The following is a 26,516-nucleotide window of genomic DNA, read 5'->3' on the forward strand; positions in this document are numbered from 1 at the left end:
CCCTCCAAACAGAGTGAGGCACAGGGGAGACACACAGGGTTCTATGCCACTGCCTGCCCTCATTTCTGCAAGCACACAGCTATCCAGCTGAAGGAGGCTGCTTTCCGCTCTGCTGCCTCTGCAGCTGAACACCGCCTCCTGAGTCCGAGTGGTATTTGTGCTCCCTTTGTGTGTGCTGGGAGCTTTCCTGTTTTCTGTGCAACAGTGAGTGCCTGCGGTGGGGCTGGGTAAGCGGGGGTTGGGGAAGAGGCAGTGAGGAAGGAAGGGGTGGAATAGAGCAGGGGGAGGGGAACGTGGGAGTGAGGGGAGGGGGATAGAGAAGAAAGGGGATAGGGGAATTGTGGGGAGAAGCAAGAGTCTGGCATGCAGTATCCCCTCGGCAGCAGCTGGGGCTCCCCTGTTAAGCAGGCCCATCAAACTCTCACCCTGACAATCCCTACTGCCATACACCTGGACCCCTCTGAGCCCCCTCCACCCCACTGATCCCCGACCTGCTGCGCCTCGATCCCCACCCTATCAAGCCCCACTACCCCAGCACCCGAACCTCCCCACTGAGCCCCCACACCCAGACCTCCCTGCTGAGCTCCAACCATCTTCACCGGGATCCCCTGCTGAGTCCCGTTGCCCCTGCACCTAGGAACAGCACTCCTTCTCCACCCCCCAAGCCCAGTGCATCCAGATCTCAAAGGTATGATGATCAACAGATGGCTCAGGCAGTGGTGCTATAAGGTGGGTTTTGGAGTGTTTGACCACTGGGAAGTATTCAGGGACAGAGGACTGTTGTCATGGGACAGACTCCACCTGAGTAGGGAGGGAAATAGACATCTGGGTTGGAGGTTGGCACAAATGATTAAAAGAGCTTTAAACTAGGAACTCAGAGGAGATGGTTGGGAGATGATCGTGTAATCTTCATGTCTGATTCTAATGTTGATGGAGGAAAATCAAGAAAGAGAATGCAGCAATGGAGAAAGGAACAGCAGGGGGTAGAAGAATGAACGTTAAGAGGAAAGAGTGCTCATATCAATTAAGCTAACAGGTAGGTGACACTGGCAGTAAAATGGCTGTACCCAATTGGGTGAGGAATCTGGGCAAAGCCAAGCAGAAACAATTAAAATGTTTGTATACCAATGCAAGGAGCCTGGATAACAAAATGGAGGAACTAGAACTACTCATGCAGGAAGTGAAACCAGGTATTGTAAGGATAGCAAATGTGGTAGAATAGTAGTCATGACTGGAGTACAGGTATTGAAGGGTATGTGCTGTTCAAGAAAGACAGAAATAAATGTCATTAATATACTACTCCACCACCTTTACAAGGTAGACTAAATAAAGGAAGTGATGGATAAGACTGTCTGTTTTGGGTCAAAAATCACTGAGGAAGAACTACCAGAGGTTCCCCAGGACTAGTGCTTGGGGTATGCTACAGAACCCCCAGAATCCAATTTGGATATGGATAGAGACCTCTTTAATGTTTTTAATGAAATAAATACTGGGAATTATCTGGGAAGTTAGTTTCCCATAATCACACACAGATTGGAGGATGAGTGTTACTACTAGTAGTAGGGCCCAGATTTTCCTGGGTGTGAATCACTGCACCAACTGAAGGTGATGCCATTTTAGATTTGGTATTGGTGAGTCGTAAGGACCTCATAGACGAGCTGATTGTAGGGACAACCTTGGTTCAAGTCATCATGAGCTAATTCAGTTTAAACTAAATGGAAGGATAAACAAAAATAGATCTGCTTCTAGGGTCCTTGATTTTCAAAAGGGCAAACTTTAAAAAATTAAGGGAATTTGTTAGGGAAGTGGACTGGACTGAACTCAAGGTTCTGAATGTGGTGGAGGCTTGGAATTACTTTGTCACCATTGCAAAAACTGTCTGAAGCCTGCATCGCAAGCAAGGGGAAAACATTTGTAGGGAAGGGTTGCAGACCAAGCTGAATGGATAAGCGTCTCAAAGAGGGTATTAAGAGAAAGCAGAATGGGCTAGATCAGCAAGGAAAGATGATTCCTCTTGGAGGTCAGAAAAGAGAGCTGTCAAAAGCCAAGCAGAGTTGGACCTTGCAAAGAAGATTAAAACCAATAATAAAAGGTTCTGTAGCCATATAAGTAGAAAGAAACTAAGGAAAGAAGAAGTGGGACTGCTGAGCACTGAGGATGGGGTGGAAATTAAAGATAATCTAGGCGTGACAACACTTAAACTGAGGCAAAGTGTCTAAGTGGTAATAAGGTTCTTCGGGATAGTGCAAGGGTGGCTAATGGGAATGAGGATATGGAAGTGGAAATTTCCACATCTGAGGTGGAAGTCAAACAGCTTAATGGGACTAAATCAGGGGGCTGGATAATCTCCATCCAAGAATATTAAAGGAACTGGCACATGAAATTTCAAGCCCAATAGCAAGGATTTTTAATGAATCCGTGAACTCGGGGGTTGTACCCTATGACTACAGAATTGCTAATATAGTATCTATTTTTAAGAAACTGCAGGCCCATTAGGTTGACCTCAGTTGTATGTAAGGTCTTGGAACAAATTTTGAAAGAGGAAGTAGTTAAGGACATAGAGGTAAATGGTAATTGGGATAGAATATAACATGGTTTTACAAAAGGTAGATTGTGCCAGACCAATGTGATCTCATTCTTTAAGATATCTGAATGTTCTTTGTCTACAAAAATCAGTTCACATCTACCTGGATTTTAGTAAGGCATTCGATCCAGTTCCACATGGGAAATTATTAAATTACAGAAGATGGGGGATTACTGTGTTGGCAGAAAGTTGGGTGAGGAACTGGTTAAAGGGGAGACTACAAGGAGTCATACTAAAAGGTGAACTGTCAGGATGGAGGGAGGTTATGAGTGGAGTTCTTCAGGGATTGGTTTTTGGACCTATTTTAACTTCATTAATGATCTTGGCACAAAAACTGGGATTGTGCTAATAAAATCCGTGGATGACATGAAGTTCAGAAGTTCAATATGGAGGAGGACCGTAATACCATACAAGAAGGTCTGGATGACCTTGAAAACTGGAATAGAAATGGGATAAAACTTAATAATGAAGAGTACAATGTCATACACTTAAGGACTAACAACAAGAATTTTTGCTATAAGCTGAGGATTTATCAGTGGGAAGCGACAGGAGGAGGAGAAAGACATTGGTGAATTAGTTGATCACAGGATGACTGAGCTGTGAAAAGGATCATGCAGTCCAAAAATGCATCAGGCAGGGTATTTCCAGTAGAGACAGGGAAGTGTAAGTACCATGGTATAAGGCACTGGTGAGACCACACCTTGAATACTGTGTGCAGTTCTGGTCTGCCTTGTTTAAGAAAAATGAATTCAAACGGGATCAGGTGCAGAGAAGGGCTACTAGGATGATCTGAGGAATGGAAAACCTACCTTATGAGAGGAGATTCAAAGACCTTGGCTTGTTTAGCCTAACTAAATGAAGGCTGAGGGGAGATATGGTTGCTCTCTCCCACCCTTGTATTTATCTCTTTGATGTATTTACAGAGGAGTTACTTAAGTTAAATGGCAATGTAGACATAAGAACAAATGGATATAAACTGGCCATTAACAAGTTTAGGCTTGAAATTAGACAAAGGTTTCTAACCATCAGAGGAGTGAAGTTCTGGAATAATCTACTAAGGGGGGGTGTCACAAAGGGAAGGGTAAACACCTTTAAAATCCCTCCTGGCCAGAGGAAAAACCCTTTCACCTGTAAAGGGTTAAGAAGCTAGGATAACCTCGCTGGCACCTGACCAAAATGACCAATGAGGAGACAAGATACTTTCAAAGCTAGACGGGGGGGGGGGGGAAGGCTCTCTGTCTGTGTTGCTTTTGCTGGGAACAGAAAAGGAATGGAGTCTTAGAACTTAGTAAGTAATCTAGCTAGATATGCGTTAGATTCTGTTTTGTTTAAATGGCTGATAAAATAAGCTGTGCTGAATGGAATGTATATTCCTGTTTTTCTGTCTTTTTGTAACTTAAGGTTTTGCCTAGAGGGATTCTCGGTGTTTTGAATCTGATTACCCTGTAAGGTATTCACCATCCTGATTTTACAGAGGTGATTCTTTTACTTTTTTTCTTCAATTAAAATTCTTCTTTTAAGAACCTGATTGCTTTTTCATTGTTCTTAAGATCCAAGGGTTTGGGTCTGTGTTCACCTATGCAAATTGATGAGGATTTTTATCAAGCCTTCCCCGGGAAAGGGGGTGTAGGTTTGGGGAGGATGTTGGGGGAAAGAAGTTTCCAAGCGGGCTCTTTCCCTGTTATGTAGCCAATCCATAGATATTTAGGTCAGAAGGGACCATTATGATCTAGTCTGACCTCCTGCACAACGCAGGCCACAGAATTTCACCCACCACTCCTACAAAAAAAAAAAACCCTCACACCTATATCTGTGCTATTGAAGTCCTCAAATTGTAGTTTAAAGACTTCAAGGAGCAGAGAATCCTCCAGCAAGTGACCTGTGCCCCATGCTGCAGAGGAAGGTGAAAAACCTCCAGGGCCTTCCAATCTGCCCTGGAGGAAAATTCCTTCCCGACCCCAAATATGGCGATCAGCTAAACCCTGAGCATATGGGCAAGATTCATCAGCCAGATACTACAGAAAATTCTTTCCTGGGTATCTCAGATCTTACCCCATCTAATAACCCATCACAGGCCATTGGGCCTATTTACCATGAATATTTAATTACCAAAACCATGTTATCCCATCATACCATTTCCTCCATAAACTTATCGAGTTTAATCCTGAAGCCAGATAGGTCTTTTGCCCCCACTGCTTCCCTTGGAAGGCTATACCAAAACTTCACTCCTCTGATGGTTAGAAACCTTCGTCTAATTTCTAATCTAAATTTTCTAGTGGCCAGTTTATATCCATTTGTTCTTGTGTCCATATTGGTACTGAGTTTAAATAATTCCTCTCCGGTATTTATCCCTCTGATATATTTATAGAGAGCAATCATATCTCCCCTCAACCTTCTTTTAGTTAGGCTAAACAAGCCAAGCTCCCTGAGTCTCCTTTCATAAGACAAGTTTTCCATTCCTCGGATCATCCTAGTAGCCCTTCTCTGTACCTGTATGTATGTTAGACGCTTGGTGGTGGCAGCAATAAAGTCCAAGAGTAAAAGGTAAAATAGTTTGTACCTTGGGGAAGTTTTAACCTAAGCTGGTAAAAATAAGCTTAGGGGGTTTTCATGCAGGTCCCCACATCTGTACCCTAGAGTTCAGAGTGGGGAAGGAACCTTGACGGGGCAAAAAAATCTAACTGGCTTCAAGATGGAGCTTGATAAATTTATGGAGGGGATGGTATGATGATTGCCTACAATAGCATGTAGCTGATCTGCAACTGCTAACAGTAAATATCTCCAATGGCTGGTGATGGAACACTACATAGAATTCTTTCCCAGGTGTTGGGTCTTGCCCACATGCTCATGGTCTAACTGATGGTCATATTTGGGGTTGGGAAGGAATTTTCACCCAGGTCAGATTGGCAGAGACCCTGGGGGTTTTTTCGCCTTCCTCTGCAACATGGGGCATGAGTCACTTGCAGGTTTAAACTAGTGTAAATGGTGGATTCTCTGTAACTTGAAGTCTTTAAATCAATGTTTGAGACTTCAGTAACTCAGCCAGAAGTTATAGGTCTTTTACACGACTGGGTGGATAAGCTTCTGTGGCCTATGATATGCAGGAGATCAGATTAGATCATCATGATGGTCCCTTATGGCCTTAAAATCTATAATCTTACAGGTTGCCCCTCCTTAGGAAAATTAAGCTAGATGTTGTGCAGTACTAACCTAAAAATCTTTTGAAGTATGACAGGGATAGGCCTCTGAAGCAGAGATACCAAATGGGACCCAAAAAATGGGAGAACAATTTATGTTAAAGGAGCCAGATTAGCACTTAAAATACTCAAATTGATAGTTTGCCTTTCATTTCTCACTGTGTAAAACATAGTTGTAATATCTTTATCACAATTCAGCTTCACATTCAAAACCAGAAACCTTTCTAAATTGGCTGCAAAGATCCAGCTGGAGAATAACAGTCTACATTGTGGCAAGTTTTCAAACCTTGGTTGCCATCATTAGGCCTCTAAGTGGTGTGACTTCCAGAAACACTTAACCTCCCCAAAGCCCGTTAAAGTTAATGGTAGTTTCAGGTGGTCAGCACATCTGGAAATACACACTCCTACATAAGTGCCTTAGGCATCCAAGTTTTAAAACTTTGCAGATGTTGGTTTTTTACTGCTATATTTCCTGTTACACTGACCTAACAGAAACACAGAATTCTGTACCAGGCTAGTCTCCAAGTTTTGAATCCAGTTGCAATTCAACAGCTGTTTCTTCCAGTCTCAGCTTTTTTTCTGGGTACAATATAAGTTTGAGTATTACAATAGAGTTGAAGCTTTGAGGTCTTCCTTATGGGAAGCTTCGTACTGGATAGCCACAGTGATAAGCCTAGCCAACATACAAGAATCTACACTGTATAAATCAACTCTCAAAAAGTATTATTTGTAATGTAAAACTGGTTCTACTAGATAGACTTTAAATGATTGGCTGTTATTCCTTTAGCTTTCTGGAATAAGGTGATTACCAGGTGCAATCAGGAATAAATTTGCATGAAGATTATTGAATGGTTGAAGGACCCAGTTTTCCTTCCTCTGTTGCATATGGGTAGTGTGACTTAATGGTAGAAGCAGGATACTTTCCTGATATAGTAATTCCTCTGAAGACAGACAGACAATCTGCATACATTTTTGTCATGTAAAATAAATATAGTAGGGAAAATACAAAAACACTTCTATGTTAACAAATATACATTGTGGCATTACACTCCATATTCTTTATGGAAATATGCTTATAATATGGATATAACATAACTGATATATTATGCAAGATGGGTCTTGTAAAGTATCATTGGAAAGACTATGATTTACTGAATGTGATTATCCAATTTGTATGCATGTATCATTTCTGTATCTAATGTTACGAATATGGACTACATTACAATTACAACTGGGTGTATATTGGGAAGACACCCACCAGATGATCAGCCATCACATTTGATGGATCATCAGGAAGGAACAACAAGACTATGAAGATACTAATCTCTGTCCCTTCTGGAAGGTGTCTGGGGACCTAACTGTGACACTACTAGGTCAGGTGGTCTTGTCAACTGATACTTCTTGTAACTTTCCATTGAAAGGGAAGGGGAGTCAAGTTTGGGAAACAAAGGATTCCCGCCTCATCTAAATCTAATTTAAGGGTGGGGAGGAAGGCAAATGGGGGGACTCCTCTCCATGGCCTGCCTGCCTGCCCTAGAAAAAAGACTGCTAAAGACACCTGAAGGGAAGGCAAAGGGGGAGTCCAGACTGAGACAGGGATCCAGTCTGAAAAGAAATATAACTGGAACTCTAAACCACAGAGACTTTGCAACCTGCCTAAAATAACATTTAGGGTAAAATTGCATTTTGTAACCTGTTTCTTAAGTATATTGAGCTTAGCTTCCATATTTTGTTTTGTTTGCTCAGTAATCTGCTTTGTTCTGTCTGTTGTTGCTTTTATTCACATCAAATTCACTTTTTATAGTTTTGTTTATAATAATAACCCTGTGCGTACAATTAATAATTGGGAGCAGGGAAAGAGGCTGTGCATACCTTCCTCCATATTGAGGGAGGAGGCGGATTTCATAATATAGCTTTGGTTCTGCATCTCAAGGAAAGTGGACACCAGAGTGCTGAGGGCAAGTCCCTTACACTGAGCCTTCCCAGAACTGATCTCAGAGTCTGTTTTGTTCTGCAGTTGGGTATGGCCCTGCCTGTGCGTGTGCTGGAAGAGGCTTAACAGCTTGGCTCAGCAAGACAGGTAAAAGGGGTGCCCAGGCTGGCTTAACAAGCAGGCTCAGCATTATTTCAGCACATCAGGTGACACCTTAAGGGGTCCAAACCATCACATACATGTTTGGCAAATAAATTGTTAAATATTAATATTGTACTATAGACAATACGTGAAAACACCTGGATTTCTTGAAGTCTGATAAAGGTCTATCTAGCATATTTCTAAAAGTGGTTGAGCTATAGCAAAAATGCTCATTTAAAACAAACTCTCAAGAACAATCCAAAATAATAGAAAAATGCAAAATTATCTTCCATATGGCAATTGCTTCTCCGTTTACTGTTTTCTAATCTATATAATTTCTCAGGACATAACTAGTATAAAGAACTCCATTTGATGTCATACAATAAGAGTATAGTAAACAGGGTAAGAAGCAAATGAACTTGATTAAATAATTATGGATGCCATATGGCAAACTCATTTAATAAGTACAAGGAAACAAATATGTAAAAGTAAAATATTCAATCTAGTAATGAACAGCTTTCTAAGCAACACACACTCACCATTAACAAATGCTGCTTAAAAAGTTAATGTCTAACAATTACGATGAAAAGCTAAAGTGTTCTAATTCTGTTCCACTTTACTTTTCTCAAAATGTTATGAGCAGGTTTGGTGACCGTGTGCCAGAAAAAAACCAGGATTAACCCCATAATTACAGTGGTATTTCAGGGCTGATGTAGTTTGTGTCAGATTATTAGAAATAACCTTTTCTGAAAGTTTATAACTCAGCTATCACTTGCTTTGGACAGAGTTTTGGCATATGAAATCTCTGTCCAGGACTAACTTTTTATCACTTTTTTTTTCTTAAATTGCAAGATACTCCCTGAAAGCCAGTGTGGCTTCCATTCCGGGCATGGTGCTTCATACATGATTTGTACTCGGGCAAATTCAGGAGAACACAATCAAAACCTATGTGTAGTTTTTGTCAATCTTACTAATGCCTTTGATTTTTGTAAATCAAGATGGCCTGTGACCGTCCTCTGCAAGTTTGGTTGTCCCGATAAGTTTGTGAAAATTATTAAATCTTTTCAGGCAGGAATGGAGGTTCATGTCCTTGACCAAGGCTGCTTCTCAAGTCCCTTTGTCACCAGTATTGTATGGATAGTGGTGTGTTGAATCTACACTGTGTGAGAAGACAAAAGTTATGAAAACAATTATTCATGAATTACTTTCCATTTATGATGATACTTCATTGACCTATATACTCAGGGACATTCACCTTGACATTGCTTACAGATTGTTTTGCACATGCACCAAAATGTTTTGACTTAACAATCGGCCTAAAGAAGACCAAAGTCATGGTACATCCTCAATCAGGAAGTGGTGCAACCACTCTAGTTTTGTCCATCCACAATGTACCACTCAAGGTAGTGACAAATTGTGCTATGTAGGCAGTGTCATTTCATGAGATGCATGGTTTGATGACAACATTATGAAGCACCTTGGTGCAGCCAGGGATGTCTTTGGAAAACTTCAGCATCATCTCTGAGACAAATATGCTATCAGTCTGCAAACAAACAGATGTTTACTGTGATGTCAACAGCATCATGCTCCTCTACAGCTGCAAATCATGAATTACTTATCAATGCCACCTAAAATTCTTAGACCAGTTCCACTACAATGTCTATGGTGGATAAGGAGAATTAAATGACCATATTTGATTCCAAACACCAAGGTTCTCAAGTGCTGCAGCATCACAGGCATTGAATCTTTTATAGTGAAGTGCAGCTCAGAAGGTGCGGTAGTGTGGTCTGTATGTCTGATGATAGAATACCGAAAGCTGTCTTCTACAGAGAATTGCAGGCTGGAACTTGTTTTAGAGGCAGACTAAGGAAACATTCCAAAGACTCAAAGCTAACCTCCAGTCTTGCAAAGTTGATGTCAACACCTAGGAGTCTAAGACCATGACAAGATCCGATGGCGGTAGCTCTGCCATCTCTAACTGAAAGACTTTGAGAGCTCATGGATTGCTGCTATCAAGGAGAGCTATGCAGGGCACAAAACTAAAAGCAGTGCACACTTATCTGCAATTATTTGTTTTTACCTGTGGCACTTGTGGATAGGGCTGGAGGGCTGAAATTGGTCTTGGGTCTCATCTCACGACCCACAATAAGTGACTGACTAGCTCATCCATTAAACTCAATAGGAGACTCCATCATCGTTAATTGTGCATTGGCTTCATCCTTATTCACACTTCTATAACTCAGAAGCTGCTTTAAGTGAAATCAATTGTATTTAATCATATGCAAGTGTGAATGCTTTGAATCTCTTTAAAAAAAAAAAGCACAAACATTCACATTAAATATCTAAAGAGGGATTAAATATGCAAGAGCTAAAGCAAAGAAATAATTTTAGGTACGGTTTATTTTGTCCTGTAAGTTGGCAATATACATGGCGTTCGTCCTTTTTCTTCTAGAAGAGTGTTGGAAAACATTTTCCACTAAAATATTACATTTTTTTTTCTAAAGCCGGATTTTTTTTTTAACACTAAAGTTTCACCAAGCTAAGAGAAGAACATCAGCCACAGCCTCAACAAATGTCTCTAGTTGGGAAATGAGACACCAGGACCTTGGAAATACTAAAGTTAAAAGTGTAGGTCTGATGTAAGACTAGATTACTTCCAGGAATCTATTATGGCAGTGGTTCTCAAACTGGGGTCTGCAAGGGTACTCTAGGGGGTCCGCAAGTCATGTCTGGCTCCAGGGGGTCCATGAGTCATGTCTGGTGCTGCCAGCCCCTCTGATCAACTCCTCTCCCACCCTCCCAGTGCCTCCTGCACACAGTGGAATAGCTGTTCTGTGACATGCAGGAGGCACTGGGAGGGAAGGGGAGAGCGGGGAAGGGGTGTGCTTGGGGGAGGGGATGGAAAGAGACAAGGAAGAGGAGGAGCACGGAGGGGGCAGGAAGGGGTGGGGCCTTGGGGGGGAAAGGGTGGAGTTGGGGCGGGGCCTGGGGCCAAGCAGGGGTTGAGCACCCCTCGGGAAAATTAAAGTTGGCTTAGGGGTCCATGAAAATTTTAAAATCAAAATGGGGATTCTAGGGTTGCTAAAGTTTGAAAACTGCTGTATTCTAGCACTTAACAAAACAATGGAATCCTTCCTGAAGCTCAAGATGCTGGCTCCCTGTGTAACCCTTCTGCCCGTCAGAGTTGGCAGCAACAAGGGCCGGGTTCAATATCTAGGGGTTCCATTCCAATAACACAATGCAAACCGGCTCGAGCCCCCACCCAGCGACCTGGGACAAATATATACCACCCCCGCTGGGCGCCTCCAAGAGGCAATACTTCCCCTCTCGCAAGCACATAGTCTGAGTGTAGCAAAAGTCTTTTAATAACAGAGAGAAACAATGTGGCATTATGTTGGGGAAACACCACCAACTGGATTCATAACACAACCCATGAGCAAAAACAACCCCACCCCAGGCAAATTGGGGCATGCCCTTTTCCCTTTGGTTCTTGAGTCCAGCAACCCCAAAAGTCCAATGCCCCAAAAGTCTCTGTCCCTGGTCAGGGCAGCCCCAGAGTTCGAAAGTTTATCGGCGGAGCTTTACCTCCCAACCTGGGTGGAAATGGGACGGGGGTAAGAGGCACCTTACGTGATCTGAAGCTGACCGCCCCATAGCTCCATAGCGGCGCTCCGCTCCGCCAGCCGCCCCACAAAACTCCTTCGCGCAGCTGCACTCCGCTCCACCAGCCGCCCCACGAACTCCTTCGCTCAGCTGCGCTCCGCTCCACCAGCCGCCCCACGAACTCCTTCGCTCAGCTGCGCTCCGCTCCGCCAGCCGCCCCACGAACTCCTTCACTCAGCTCCACGGCCCACAAGCAGCTCCTGCCATCCACACACTGCTCCGCGTCGAACTGCTTCACCAGCCGTCCCGCAAACTGCTCCACAATATATCTTCAGGCTCCCCCACTACTTAACACAACACTCAGTGATTTCAGCTCTTAGGTGAATTCAGCTTATAGTAGGGGAGCCCCAGTGCTGGTGCACTGTCAGCCCAAAGTGAGCTCAGCAGCCTATAACTAGACTTCTAATGAAATCAAAATTAGCTCTGATATTCCACAGTGGAGAGAGGAGGAAGTACAATCAGCATGTAAGGCCCTCACCAAGGGGCCCATGCCACCAAGTATTAATACTTGTCCCCAGCCTCTCTCCATTCACACAGTTTTGGAACCCATGACCCTTGCCTAGCGAGTGCTACTTAGATGATGGTGAATCCCTCCATCGTAACAAAAGGCCACGTACAGTTCCAAGCACAGTTCCCATAATCAGGGTAATAACAATTTATTCTTCCTGCCCCAATAACAGAGACACTGGGGATCCCACAGCGGCCAAAGTGACCATTTGGGCAGCTATGGTCTCATTCTAGGCGTGGTGGGTGTGCCTATGCAAATGAGATCTGCCCCTGAAGTTCTTTTCCACAACTTGCCACACCTCACCACCAGATGTCAGGGTGGAGCTCATCCTGACACTGCTTACACCTGTATTACTAAAGAAATTCTCCAATCTCCACTTTGCTTTTCTATTCTCTATTCTAAATAAGCAAAAGTCACTCCACCTTGAGTTGAACACTGTGGACCCTGAGCATGCTCTGGGAGAACCCAGGATTTCTAAAATGGTGCCATTGCAAAAAGCCAAGTATGTGTGGATCAGCAGAATCATAGCTCTGAGGCAAATGACAACAGTGAGCATGTGAAAGATTGGTGGCTACTAAGCATGTGCAGTAAGAGATGACAGAGAGGTCAGTTAACTGAGTAGCTAGCTGGTTGGAGCCCACTCAAACCGGTCACAACTTTAAAACAAAGGTCAGAACTGTTGTTCAGAATTCTGAAGTAATAGTTAATACTGGGCAAGTGCGAGTGAGATAATTGCTTCAAAAAAATAAAAACCTATATTAGAAGGGAGCGACAATGTAGCTTAAAAGGCCAGCTGCCAGCAGGCAGTTTGAGTCTGACCCTGAGTCAACGAGAGAGAGAGAGAGAGTCGTATGATCGGGAGAAGATGAAAACCAGCAAGAGGAGCCAAAGAAAAGCTGGTGGAAAGAAGTCAGAAAATCTGTGCCAGAGAGCAAGAAAGAAGACCAAAGCTGACTGACCACGAACTGAACAGCAACAGGGACTAGAGGAAAAATTCTAAAGAATTTATAAAGCAATACCAACAGATTTATAAAAGTAAACCTGTTCTTTTAATTATATCATAGTATAAGTATTGTGTAGGATAGATATATTTAGCGTGTGTGTGTATTTATAAAAATGCATAAAATTCAGCTTTTAATTGCAACAATCTATGTAAACTTTAAAGCAATTTTAGAACTGCTGTCAGTAATTTGTTACAAACTGACCACTTGTAACAAATCCCTTTGCTTAGAATCATTTGAATGATATGCTATTGTAGTTTGAATGCTCTTTAACTTGCAGTAAGGGATTGTGTATCAGGGTTTGGGGGGATTTTTGGTGTTGTTTTTTTTTAAGGCTGTCAAGCTATTAAAATTAATTGTACTGTTAATACCTTTTAAAATATTTTTGGATGTTTTCTACATTTTAAAATACATTGATTTCAATTACAACACAATACAAAGTGTACAGTGCTCACTTTATATTTTTGATTACAAGTATTTGCACTGTAAAAAAAACCAAAAGAAATAGTATTTTTCAATTCACTTAATACAAGTACTGTAGTGAAATCTTTTATCATGAAAGTTGAACTTACAAATGTAGAATTATGTAAAAAAAATACCAATCCCTACATTCAAAAATAAAAATGTAAAATTTTAGAGTTTACAAGTCCATTCAGTCCTACTTCTTGTTCAGCCAATCGCTCAGACAAATAAGCTTGTTTACATTTGCAGAAGATAATACTGCCCACTTCCTGTTTACAATGCCACCTGAAAGTGAGAACAGGCATTCTCATGGCACTGTTGTAGCCGGCGTCACAAGATATTTACGTGCCAGATGCGCTAAAGATTCATATGTCCCTTCAGGCTTCAATCACCATTCCAGGGTACATGCGTCCATGCTGATGACAGGTTCTGCTCGATCACTATCGAAAGCAGTATGGACCGACACATGTTCATTTTCGTTATCTGAGTCAGATGCCACCAGCAGAAGGTTTATTTTCTTTTTTGGTGGTTTGGGTTCTGTAGTTTCCACATCACAGGATTGCTCTTCTAAGAGTTCTGAAAGCATGCTCCACACCTTGTCTCAGATTTTGGAAGGCATTTCAGATTCTTAAACCTTGGATCGAGTGATGTAGCTATCTTTAGAAATTTCACATTGGTACATTCTTTGCATTTTGTCAAATCTGCAGTGAAAGTGTTCTTAAAATGAACAACATCTGCTGGGTCATCCGAACAGGTAATCATCAAGTGATCTGTTCCCTCATCTGGCAACCTCAACCCTTAGAAAGTGAAGAGAACTATACCAGGTTACCACAGTTCGCAGAAATAACAAGGTACAAATGTGGGTTCCCATTTAGACTGTCCTTTAAAGCAGTAAGAAAAGGAGTACTTGTGGCACCTTAGAGACTAACCAATTTATTTGAGCATAAGCTTTCGTGAGCTACAGCTCAGTCTCTAAGGTGCCACAAGTACTCCTTTTCTTTTTGCGAATACAGACTAACACAGCTGCTACTCTGAAACCTTTAAAGCAGTGGTTTTCAACCTGTGGTTTGTGGACCCCTTGTCAGCAGACTACATCTAAGGGGTCCACAAAAGATTTTTGTTATCATAGAACAGTGGTTTTCAACCTGTGGTCTGTGGACTTGTGGGGGTCCTGTAGACTATGTCTAAGATTTCCAAAGGGGACTGCACCGCCATTTGAAATATTTTAGGGGTCCATAAATGAAAAAAGGTTGAAAAATCACTTCTTTAACTGGAAGGGCAGATAGATATCTATCTTAAACAAAAAGAAGTGAAACGGGTACTTGTGGACATGCGAACAGGCAAAACAGGTCAAGAACAATCTGAATGGGATCAAAGGCATTGGTCCTATAGGTCACCAACAAATCAGTGAGATCAAAGAGCCAGAACAGCACAAAAAGATGCAACGTCAAGACAACAGGACAAATATGAGAGCAGAAGAAACAATCCAGGTCCAGGAAAAATAAGACATTACAATAAATAATAGATGATAAATCCATGTGATTATAATGATAAAAGTATATACTTAAATGGAAGCTGGGCTGTATACCATCCAGGATATTTCACTCTATGTAGATACAGTATACTTAGGCTTGGAAGAATTTTTTTTTGTATAACTTTGACATACTATCTTTATTTTTAAGCATTATTTTATCAATTTTTAGTTGCACAAAATTATGTGTTATAAGCATTTTTTCAATATTTAAAAATCAAAATGATTAGAGTTTCAGGAAATTGAGGAAAGGTCAGACAGTAATTATTTAATAACAGTAGGCATTGAAATTCAAGAAGTTAAACTTCATAAACTGTTAAAACACAAATTGTCAGCATTGCATGTCAAAATATACAAAGTAAGGGTATGTCTACACTGCCCATGTTACAGTGCTGTGATGTGGGCAGTGTAGTCACACTTTAGCGCCAGGGGAGAGCTCTCCTGGCGATCTAAAAAAAAAAACACCACCCTGACTGAGGGGTGGTAGCTTTATCGCCAGGGATAAAGTGCTGTCTATACTAGCGCTTTTCGGTACTAAACTTTTGTTGCTCAGGGGTGTGGCTTTTTTCACACCCCTGAACAACTAAAGTGTTAGCACTGAAAGTGGCAGTATAGACACAGCCTAAGTATCCTTAAATCAAATTCTAATAAGTTCTCAAGCAGCATTTTTCTTTCTTTGCCTATCTGGCAATTTCAATTATTTTTGATGGAAATATTTTTTGTCAGTTTGTGTACTGTGAAATCAACATTTACCAATCAAAAACCTAATCCTTCCAAGTCTAAGTATACTTAACAGGTATAACATTACATTTAATTTATTGTGATTTGTATTATAAACATAAACAAAGTTAATAGCAAGAGACCTAGGTCTCCCCTATTGAGGTAAATTTGACTTTAGAAAAAAATATTCCAAAATTTATATTAAATGAAGAAAGGTCACCTATCATGGAAAATTTTAAGAATAAGTGAACTCAGATATGGTGCAATAGTCTCATAATTTCCAATGTTATGAAGATGTTTGATAAGATTAGGTAAGGCTTAGTTCTTAAGAATACATACATATTACAAACAAACAAAAACAAAACCCACCAACAGAGAACTAACATGCCCATGGGGGAAGTAAGGAGAGTCCAGGCTCCCATAGCTAGAGGGGATCAAGTGACAATGGGGGAAATGCACAAGGAAGGAGGGAAATGGGGATCAGAGAACAGTATTGACAAATAGAAAATAAATTTATTGCTTGATCTTATCAATGATGAGCAATTAGACAAATGGTATTGTCCTCAGTGCATAATATAAGTTATTGTGAATTGGCAATGTATTGAACGTTGTAGATAAATTCCACTTTAGTACCATTTGTAATCTGGGATCAGCGACATTGCATCCTAGCTGAGGCACACGTTATTCAAAATAATCTTGCTCTGCGTCTGGTTCTATGTAGATTTCTTTTATGGTACCGTTACCAATATTGGATCCTCACACAGCGATATTTAATACATTAACTACAGTCCATTCAGTAGGTTACCAGGAAAGTGGCATCTAACAGTAATGACTGGATCTATCTCAACTACAGGAGTATCACACAGCAACACAAACACACTATAAAAATGCCTATCCCAGATTTTCAAAATGAATCTATGATTCAAAGTGAACCCCAGTATCAGAGATGAATTCGAAAAGTATCTAACAATTTTTAATGTGCACATTGACCCACTTCCTTTAAATTTAGTAACATTATCAGATCAAAAAGACACACACATGATTCAGACTAGCAAGGACATGTACAAGGCAAAGCAAGCCTCAAAAGACCTTAACTGTGATGGGAATCTTAAAATGCTGATTTCCCACACTTGGATAAAAGTTGCATTTAAAGCTTTGCTTGTATGACAAGTATTAGTTTTAGTTGTGTGAATTATGTATTGCCACTTATGCGGTTTGTTGAGATGGTATAAATCACATATAAATGCCTTCACCACTGCTTCATGTATTAATTTGACAAAAGGGTTGCCTGTTAATAACAACTGTCAAAGCAACAAGCGGGGGACCTGTGGACCAATATATATGCTGGGCTAACATATATATATATATAGCATATCAATATGTATTATTCATACCCATATATTAATATATATTCAGCACACTATCAATATACCATTATTTATTTCTAGCAGTTATAAGCCAGTTCAGGCTATATGTCTTTTCATAATCCTGTTTTCTTATGCTAAGTATCCCACAACAGTTTAAAAAGCTGAAATTAGCATTGGCATTAGAAAACAGAAAATTTGTCAAAGGCTAAATACTTTAATGTTTTGCCCTGGTACAAGCTAGGGAGATACCTTCACAGATCAGTACCTGGAATACTAGTATCCAATCCAAAGCTAAGGAAGGTACAGAACAACAAGATAAGGACCTGGGACAAACTGAAGGGTTGGATTTTAGTGATATGCAAAGAGTTTTGTAGCTTGTAAAATCATCCTATAAATACTCTTAGCTGAAATGTGTAACTTTGGAAGAATGCCTTCTGTGTAAGTGTATTGAACAATGCTCCAAGAGATGGTTTCCTGCACACTGGTACGGTACAGAACCTTTCCCCTTGTACTATAATATTATTGACTTTTAGCAATAAAGGTGACTGTTATTGGTTATTTGATCTCTTGAGTATATTTCATAATGAACCAAAGTGTGGTCAAGCAATTGACTGTACAAATTTACCAACACCAAAACCAGATGTTAAATGTCCTTTTATGTTTTAATAGAATGATTATATTAATAAAAATAATTAAAAAATTATGGCAAATCAGACTCAGGATGAGGGTACAATAATATAGGCGTTAAAAAAGAAAAGCAATATATGTGGGAGTTTTAAAATTACTGTGTGTATGATGGGAACTCTACCAAAAATGTCTTATTTAAAAAAGGGGGTGCAAATGTAATGGGGACCTTTTTAACAAAGGGTGTTATACTGGGCCAGAGTAGCCTTGGTACTCAAGGATGAGTTTAATAATGTCATGATTGATAATGTTAAGGGAATGAACAATCCAACAAAATGGAGAAGGGTATTCTGCTCACTGAAAGAGTATAATCTTAGGATAATCTATTTAGAGTAAATACACCGGAAGAAAAATATTGATAAATACCTGAATGCTTCTTGGATACAGCTACCATATGTCTCTCCAGGGCAATATAATAGAATAGGGATAGCAGTACTCTTTGCTAAACACTTCCCTTTTCTTGTTTCAGCACAATTTACAGTTACAGAGGGCAGATATATTTTAGTTAAGGGGTCCTTGAAAGGTAAATTTCTCATCATAGCTAATTATATACTCTCAATCAAGGGCAAACTTCCTGTTTTAAAAGCAGTTTCTAGTTTAGGAAGTTTTAGGGAAGGTGATATTACTCCAGGGGGAGTGGCGGGTGTTAATGAGGTGCTTAATCCCCCTTTGAATTGATTGACTGTGCTCAGACGGCATCCAGGGGTAGCAAGTACAAATGTGTTGCATCACTTAGAAAATGATGATCTGGCAGATGTCTAGCTGGAGATAAATCTGGATGTCCGGGATTATGCCTATTATTCTGCTACTAATAAATCTTATTCCAGTCTTGATATGATTTTCTTTTCTAGGACATTGGGCTAATTTGGTCAAAAAAAGCTGATCTGGGAATTATAACTTGGTCTGATCATGCCCCTGCATATATTACATTAAAAATTGGGATTCAGTGGAAAAACAAAGTGCCTGGTGGTTGAATAGAGCTTTACTGTATGACACCATCTTAGAATTCAAGAGCTGGAAGAAAATTTTCAGAAACACATAGAAGAAAATGATAAGGAAGGGATCAATAACAGTGTTTTCTGGGACACTGGAAAGGCAGTAATGAGGGGATCCTTATAAAACATCATACCTCAAAAAGATGAGAGCTCTTGAAGAAGAGTGTTTGGTTAAAGAACTTTCTAATTTGGAAGGTAGACATAAATCTACAGGATCTAAAAGGGTGTATAAGAAAATAATGAGAAAAGAAGGAAGATTAACCTATTACAAACAAGGAAGGCTGAGCAAACACTTAGATATATTAAACAAAAATATTATGAAAAGGGCAATTAAGTTGATAGGTTTTTAGCCAGAAAGTAAAAAAAAAAAAAAAACAACAGGATAAATCTGTCATGCCTCTGATTAGAAATAAAAAGAGAGATTTATTCATTGGCATCAAACAAATCTCTGAAGCATTTGCTAACTTTTTCCTATATTTTGTATGCTTCAAAAAAAAAAAAAAACCAATCCAGAATTTATTAATAGATATTTGAGAAGTGTGAGAGTACCTCACCTCTCAGAGGATGATGTGGCAGCTCTAGATAGGCAAATTGCTGCAGAGGAAATTGAAGATGTAATTAAGAATTTAAAATTCAGTAAAGCTCTAGGTCCCGATGGGTTTTCTGGGAGTATTATAGAACGCTAAAGCAGGAGTTGGTCCTTTTTTTAACTGAATTGTTTAATGCTATATTGCAGGGGAATGAGAGTCCAGATTCCTAAAAAGAGGGAAAAATTGTTGTCAGTCTCAAAAAGGAAAAGATATTACCAATTGTACATCATGTGGACCTATTTCTTTAATTAACGTGGATGCTAAAACTTATGCTAACATGCTGGCAAACAGATTGAGTGTCAACTTGTCCAAATATGTTCACCCTGACCAATCTGGGTTTGTTGCTGGCAGGGATCTATCTGATAATATCAAAATAATTCTGAATTTGATATATAATATAATAATTTGAGTAATTCTTCCTGTGTGCTACTTACTTTAGATGCCAAGAAAGCTTTGACTGGCTGGAGTGGGAGAACTTCAGACTGATTTTGATAAGGTTTGGTTTTGGAAATCAGTTTTATAGGGGCATATCTGCCCTATATACTCATCCTTGGGCATGTACTTTGATTAATGGTAATCAAATTCCCTCCTTTTAATTCATCTAGGTGGTATGAGACAGGTTTTCCTGTCATTCCCCCTGTTGTTCACTCTGGCAATAAAGCCATTTGCAATAAATGTGTTTGTGACAGAGTGCTATCAGCAGCATCATAATCACTGATGTTGCGGCAGCATAAAGAAGACTGCAAGCTCAGCTGTGACCAATAAACACATGATGTCAGGTACCATGTGCACCCCTGTGGTAATTACTGGGATAATGATATAATTGGAGGATATAAGTAGAAGGAACAGGAAGCAAGCAGAGGCTCTAAAGGTAAGATGTGCTGAGGGGGACGGTTGTGTGGAAAGTGCCTTTCATAAGGTGTGTGTTATGTTCTGTGTGTAGATGAGCAGAGGAATAAAAGGTACATGTGATGAAAGGAAAACAGTCCAGCATGAGGTGGCAGAAACAGGCTAGACAGTGCAGCACACTGAATAGCTGAAAGAATACCCTGAGACATGCTTGTCTGTCAGTTTAACACACTTGACTGAGAGAAGGTGACTGAAGAGGTAACCAGTGTGAGGGTAGTGGGATCTGGACTCAGTGAAGGAGATGCTGGGCTGGCTAGTGAGCAACTGACAGAAATATAGAAGCCCAGCAGGCAGAGAGGCAAGCGCTCTTGGGCTGGCAGGTAGAGCAGGAGAGGATGCTACAGAAGTTTATTAAGAAACAGTCTCAAATAAAGCAACACCTCCTACAGAGATTAGTAAATTCCAGTGAGAGAACCGGAAATCTGGTGGGGGGCTTGGAACTATGTAGGATGGCCTTGATGCCTTTTTGGTGGTGATTGTGTGTGGCTACCAGTGCCAGAGGGGACAAGGATACTTGGGCATTGTGGCTGTCTCCCTATCTCATGGCCACACCATTCCCTGGATGGGCATAGATGAGTGGGGGCATGCTAATAAATAAACACTGAATTTGAAACAGAAACTTGTTTCTCTTTTGTTAAATGTGGACAAACTTTGCCATGGTATAAAACTACTCATTAAAGTGAAATTAAACAGCTACTATATTTTAAGTGTAGTCATCACCCCTGCCCCAATACACACACACACACACACACACAAAAAGTGGTCTGCGTGTGTGTGCGAGCTTTTAGCCTTTAGGCTGTAAGTGCTTCAGGACTGGGGGTGATGTTTATGTGGAACTGTGCAGTGCCCGGTGTGTTTGTGGTTGTGACATTGTACCCCATGTAACCCCCCTACCCACATATTCACCACTGTTCTATATGTTATGTTTTGTACAAAGTATGCCTTGTGAGATATTTGAAAAGTCATTCGGTTGCGGATTAATATCCTGTTGAAAGGTATGTATAGCTTCATTGCAGATGAAGCTATGAGATTTTTGCTACATGCTTTGAGAGTCTGGTGATGGGCCACAGCCTAGTTCCTCAGAGATAACAAAAGAGTGACCAACCCCCAGCCAGGGGAGTAAAGGCCGCCGACCGCAATTCCGGGCCCAGCGGCTAATCTGGCACTGCGGATTGCAGCCCGGGGCATGACCCAGGGGTGGGCTGCTGTTTCCAGCAGGGCAGGGTGTATTTCCCACCGGTGGCTCCCGAGGCCCGGGCGCGAACACGCGGGGCTGTGCAGGGACTGAGGGCTCAGGCTGATGGCTGGGTCCTTCGCGCGTTCACCAGCGCAGCTGCGCTGAGGGACAGGGACCGCTGGCGCCCGAGCACACAAACCTCAGCCCGGGGCTCCAGGCTTTTCACCCCGCGCCTCTCAAGCCCGGAGGGGCGTGGCTATGGGAGGAGGGAGAGACACACAGGGTGGGAGGAGCCTGACTGGGCCGGGCACACACCCCGGCGCGCGTCCCCGCCCCTCGAGCGCACGCGCAGCAGAGCCGGCGGGTGCGCGCACAGGGACGCTGCAAGACTTGGGGGAAAGGGGCGGCGGCCGCAGAGGTGAGCGGGCGGCGAGTGCGCGCCTGGGGAGGGGGCGAGGGGCTCCTGGTCCTTCACTGCCGGGGGCTGCGGCCCGCCCCCCTAGGCCGAGAGCAGCGGGCGCTCGGCGGCCCGGCGCGTCCGGGCTTGTTTACGGGAAACCTAGGCAACGGGCGGGGCAAGGCGCGCCCTCGTGCGCGCGGCGCTGCCCCTTCAGGACGCCCCGGAGGCCCAATTGCGGGGTTCCTTGTCCCCGGGCTGCGGGCATCGCCGGGAGAGACACTCCGCTGCCGAGCCCAGCGGCTGCCGGCGGGCCCGGGCTTAGCCAGGACAGTCCTCACCCCCCCTTTCCCTGCCCCAGAACTCGGGAGTGGAACAAAAAACGGGTTCTTGTTGTTTTCCCTCTGGTTTCTGAGCCGGTAGGGTGCTCTTGCTTCAGGTGTCCAAGCGTTTCTCTGCAGCCCCAGGGGTTAGAAACGTATAAAACAAGACACAAAATGGAGCTGCTCATGTAATTGCTTGGCTGCAGGAGCTTTAAGAAAAACACCAAACCCTGAGATTTATGATGAAACCACACTAGCTGGCAGTCCTGTGAACAGTATGGATCACTGGCTAGGGCTGTCCCATGAAGTCCACAGCCAGAGAGCTTCAATATCCCTTTTGCACCTGTTCCAGAGAGATCAAAACTAACGGTGAGAGGATCTCAGTCCCTAACCCTATTTATCTTGTTACCTTTCGTTTTGAGACTACTAACAAGACCGACAAAGTGGGCAAGGTAATATCTTTTATTGGACCTGCTTCTGTTGGTGAGGGAGACAAGCTTTGGAGCCACACCAGAGCTTTTCTTCAGGTCTGGGAAAGGTACCCTGAGCATCAAATGCAAGGTGGATCAGATTATTTAGCATAAGTAGTTAGCACATATTCTAAGGGACCACTAATGGACCACTCTTCCTTGAATGGTCCCTTAGAATATGTGCTAACTACTTATGCTAAACAATCTGTTCTACCTTGTGGTGGTATTTCTGTGATGTGGACACTTGTCCACAAGGAAGTGGAGATGGTTAACTTGTGAGCTTTCTACTTCCCAAGGTTTTTTTCCTACTGTAAAAGTTTATCTTTTATGTCTTTTCTGTGTGGTGGTTAAATCGTTGTAAACACATAGTATTTTTATATTGAATCAAAATATTTAATACTATTTTAAAAATCTGATTACATTAATTTGTGAATCCTAATAATGAATATGCACTAGTTTTTCCCTGTTATGATTATGAAAATCTCGTTACATTTTAAATGAAATGTTTGAGGTTCTGTGAAGATAGATGCATTTTCACTTTAAATAACAAATAGGCCCATCACCTCTGCTGGGGAGCAGAGCATGCTTGAAACTAACATCTGTTGAGTAACTGAATATAGGGACAACTTTTACTCCTGCATAATTTAGAACATACACCATGGGGCGTCGGGTTTCTGGGAATCTTGAAGTTGGGAGGTAGCCTGCCTGTAGGTGCAGAACTGTCCAGGATAGGGGAGGAAACTTCACAGAGGGGATGGTGTGTGGCATGAAGGGAGGGTTTGGAGCTATTGGGGTTACCGTAGCTGGGACCCAGAAGGATTCTTAGGGTATGGCAAAAGTTCTGGTCTGGCTAAAAATATGTAGGATGTAAGTCAGGAATGGGGAGAGTTGACACATCTAGTACAAATTGCAAATGCTAGAGTTAAGAGGGGACTAGGGGAAGCCTGAAGTGAAAAGAAAATCAGTGTTTCCAGGGAGTGAAGTTTGAAGCTAAGACAGAAGCTTAGAACTGCTTCCAGCAAAAGATAACCCTGGCAAGGGAAGACTGAAGTCAGGAGTTACTGTGGAGATGGGCATCCAGTGCAACATTGCCATAGATCATTGATAGGGCCCTACCAAATTCATGGTCCATTTTGATCAATTTCATGACCAGAGGGTTTTTAAATTGGTCAATTTAACCTTTTCCAATGTTTACATCTGAGATTTCATGGTGTTGTGACCGTGGGGATCCCAACCCAAAAGGTACGTGGAGGTGAGTCTGATCCACACACCCCCCGTCTCCCCAGGAGCTGTGCTGGTGAAGAGGAAGTTCTGAGTGCTGTCCCTTCCCAGCCCTGTGGGGAGGGATAGCTCGGTGGTTTGAGCATTGGCCTGCTAAACCCAGGGTTTTGAGTTCAGTCCTCGAGGGGGCCATTTAGGGATCTGGGACAAAAATTGGGGATTGGTCCTGCTGTGAGCAGGGGGTTGGAATAGATGACCTCCTGAGGTCCCTTCCAACCCTGATATTCTATGATTTAGGGCCCTACCTAAATTTCACGGCCATGAAAAACATGTCACGGATTGTGAAATAAGCCCTTCCCTCACGAAATCTGATCTCCCTCATGCTGATGGGAATGCCCCAGCAAGGGGCTCATAGCTGCAAGTCCCAGCCGGGCTGGGGAGGGACAGAACTTGTTCTTCCCCTGCACAGCCACTGTTGGGGCTGCAGGAAGCTCTGGAGCTGGGCAGCAACCCTGGAGGTTCCTGCAGCTGGAGGAGGCTTGTGGAGGTGGGTCCGATCTCCCCCTTGCTGCTGGGAGCGCCCAGTCAGGGGCTTCTAGCTGCCAATTCCACAGGGCTGGGAAGGGACAGCACTCAGAACTTCCTCTTCACCAGCACAGCTCCTGGGGAGACGGAGGTGTGTGTGGCTCAGACTCACCTCCAGGTATCTTTTGGGTTGGGATCCCCACAGTCACAAATCATTGAATAAAAACTCCCAAATTGGGAGTTTTAGGTACGTACTCTGTAATTTAATTATTTTCTATATAATTACTATTATAAATAAAAATATATGGTTTTCATATAGTCTTTTTTATTTACAGTTTATTGTGAAGTCCATTGTCAAATTTGCATGGATTTGGAGGTTAAAGGAGTTGCTGCATCTCCTAGAGGGCAAGCTGAGCTGTCATCAAGGGGGAAGAAACTTAGTCAGGTATGTTTAATGGAAAGATTAATGTTTCTATTTTGATTTACAAATGTGTTTTTTATTTCACAGACCATCTTATGTTCAGGATTTTAAAATAGTGTAGTTTATGAAACCCTATTAAGATTACTGCAATATAAAAGAAAACAAGTTGAACTTGCAGGGTAATTATTGAAAGTAAATAAATTATTGTTTTGGTGAGTATGAATACAGTCTTGGATAATGGTAACCATTAGTTTGACTGCGTCTGACCTGAACATTAATACTTTCTGAAGTATGGACTGTAGATATTTCCTTTTTTGTTTCATAAGTATTGTGCCCTTTAGGTTTATAGATTAAAAATAGTTAACTGATTATTGATTAGCATTTGCTTTTCTTCAGGCCCACATACTTCCATTTAACTTCCTTCTTGTTGCTAGGTGACCACATTAGGGGGTCCAGGACTTAGACCTATCAACTATGGCAGACTGCCTTTCTCCTACCTGACAAGATGTCTTTCTGTATTCCACTATCAGATGTGTTCTGTAATAGCATCCTCCAGCCAGTGAGAATGCTGTTTTATACCCCAATCATTCAGTAGGGGCCTCTGTGGTGTGTTGCAGAAAGGAGCATTCCTATTCTTTCCTGATCTCCCCCAGAGTTCAGAATGTAACTATTATGGTAATACTTCTGCCTTCTGTAACAGAAAACAGTAGTCATAAAACAAGATTCAAATTCTGTTCTCCAAGTTTATGTCTACAGTGCAGTTAAACACCTGTGGCTGGCCCATGTCAGCTGACTTGGGCTGTACAATTGCAGTGCAGATATTCAGGCTCTCTGGGAATTTGTGAGGGAGGAATATCCCAGAGCTCAGGCTCCAGCCCCAGACCAAACGTCTATACCAGAATTTTACAACCCTCAAAAGACAGAACTGTGTCTTTAAATAATGATTTAATTATTATACTGACATTTTTTGTAGGGATGGAAACCAAATATACAAGCAACTCATGGCCTTCGTCCAGCTGAGTAAGTCTATTCTTCCTACTTATGAACTGTCTGTTTCATTCTGCATTAAGTAACTTTGGTAAATTTCCTTATTTTATTGTCTTTATGTTGATATATAAATCAAGGAGTTAGGTGAAATTTATCACCATAGACTTGTTGGCTATGCTTTATACTTGAAGAGGAATTTAACTGTTTTCTTTAAAATGATACTTTTAAAAGTCACACTTATTTTTATAAATTTTACTTTAGTAAAGTAGGTTTTTTTGAAATGTACATTGACATAAATTGGAATCTGGTGGCGTTATTAGTGATTACTCATTAATATTTTTGCTTTCTTTCAAATATTTAAAAGTTGGATGGTTGAGTTTTACTTTTTTAGTTTCTGTCTAAGCTCATGGCAGTTATTTCTAATTGTAAACAAGCTATCTTTTATACTTTTTACCATTATGAAAGGGGATAGGAGAGAAGAATTGCTGTTCCTTACAGATATTTCATTATAAATACAAAGAAATTGTCATGAGAGAGAGTTTTAAAAAGTGATTTGAAATCTGTTTTGTATAGTACTTCCAAAATTGGGGATTCTGAGGCCTGGGAATAGTTATATTAACGTCATCTATTATCAATGCCATATTTGAGACTGAACTGCCTTATTTTAAATAATCTTTATGGTCATTTTAGCTCTCCATACCATTCTACCA

At 41.6% G+C, this 26,516-nt stretch overlaps 1 protein-coding gene across 3 annotated transcripts in view; it reads left to right on the forward strand.

Annotated features, from left to right (window-relative positions):
• Positions 1–21,776: 21,776 nt before the first annotated feature.
• Positions 21,777–26,516, forward strand: part of CAPS2 (calcyphosine 2) — a 55,572-nt gene continuing 50,832 nt past the window's right edge. For 2 of the 3 annotated variants that reach the window (XM_084630078.1, XM_084630077.1), the window contains exons 1-4: positions 21,777–21,880; positions 22,389–22,551; positions 24,734–24,843; positions 25,793–25,839. In XM_084630078.1, the coding sequence (XP_084486204.1) occupies positions 22,485–22,551; positions 24,734–24,843; positions 25,793–25,839 (224 nt within the window). In that variant the 5' untranslated portion in view covers positions 21,777–21,880; positions 22,389–22,484. The remainder of the gene's footprint in view (positions 21,881–22,388; positions 22,552–24,733; positions 24,844–25,792; positions 25,840–26,516) is intronic. The other variant, XM_084630079.1, reaches the window with a different exon arrangement.

Source organism: Lepidochelys olivacea, assembly GCF_965140295.1.
Source record: "Lepidochelys olivacea isolate rLepOli2 genome assembly, chromosome: 1".
Taxonomy (NCBI): Eukaryota; Metazoa; Chordata; order Testudines; family Cheloniidae; genus Lepidochelys; species Lepidochelys olivacea.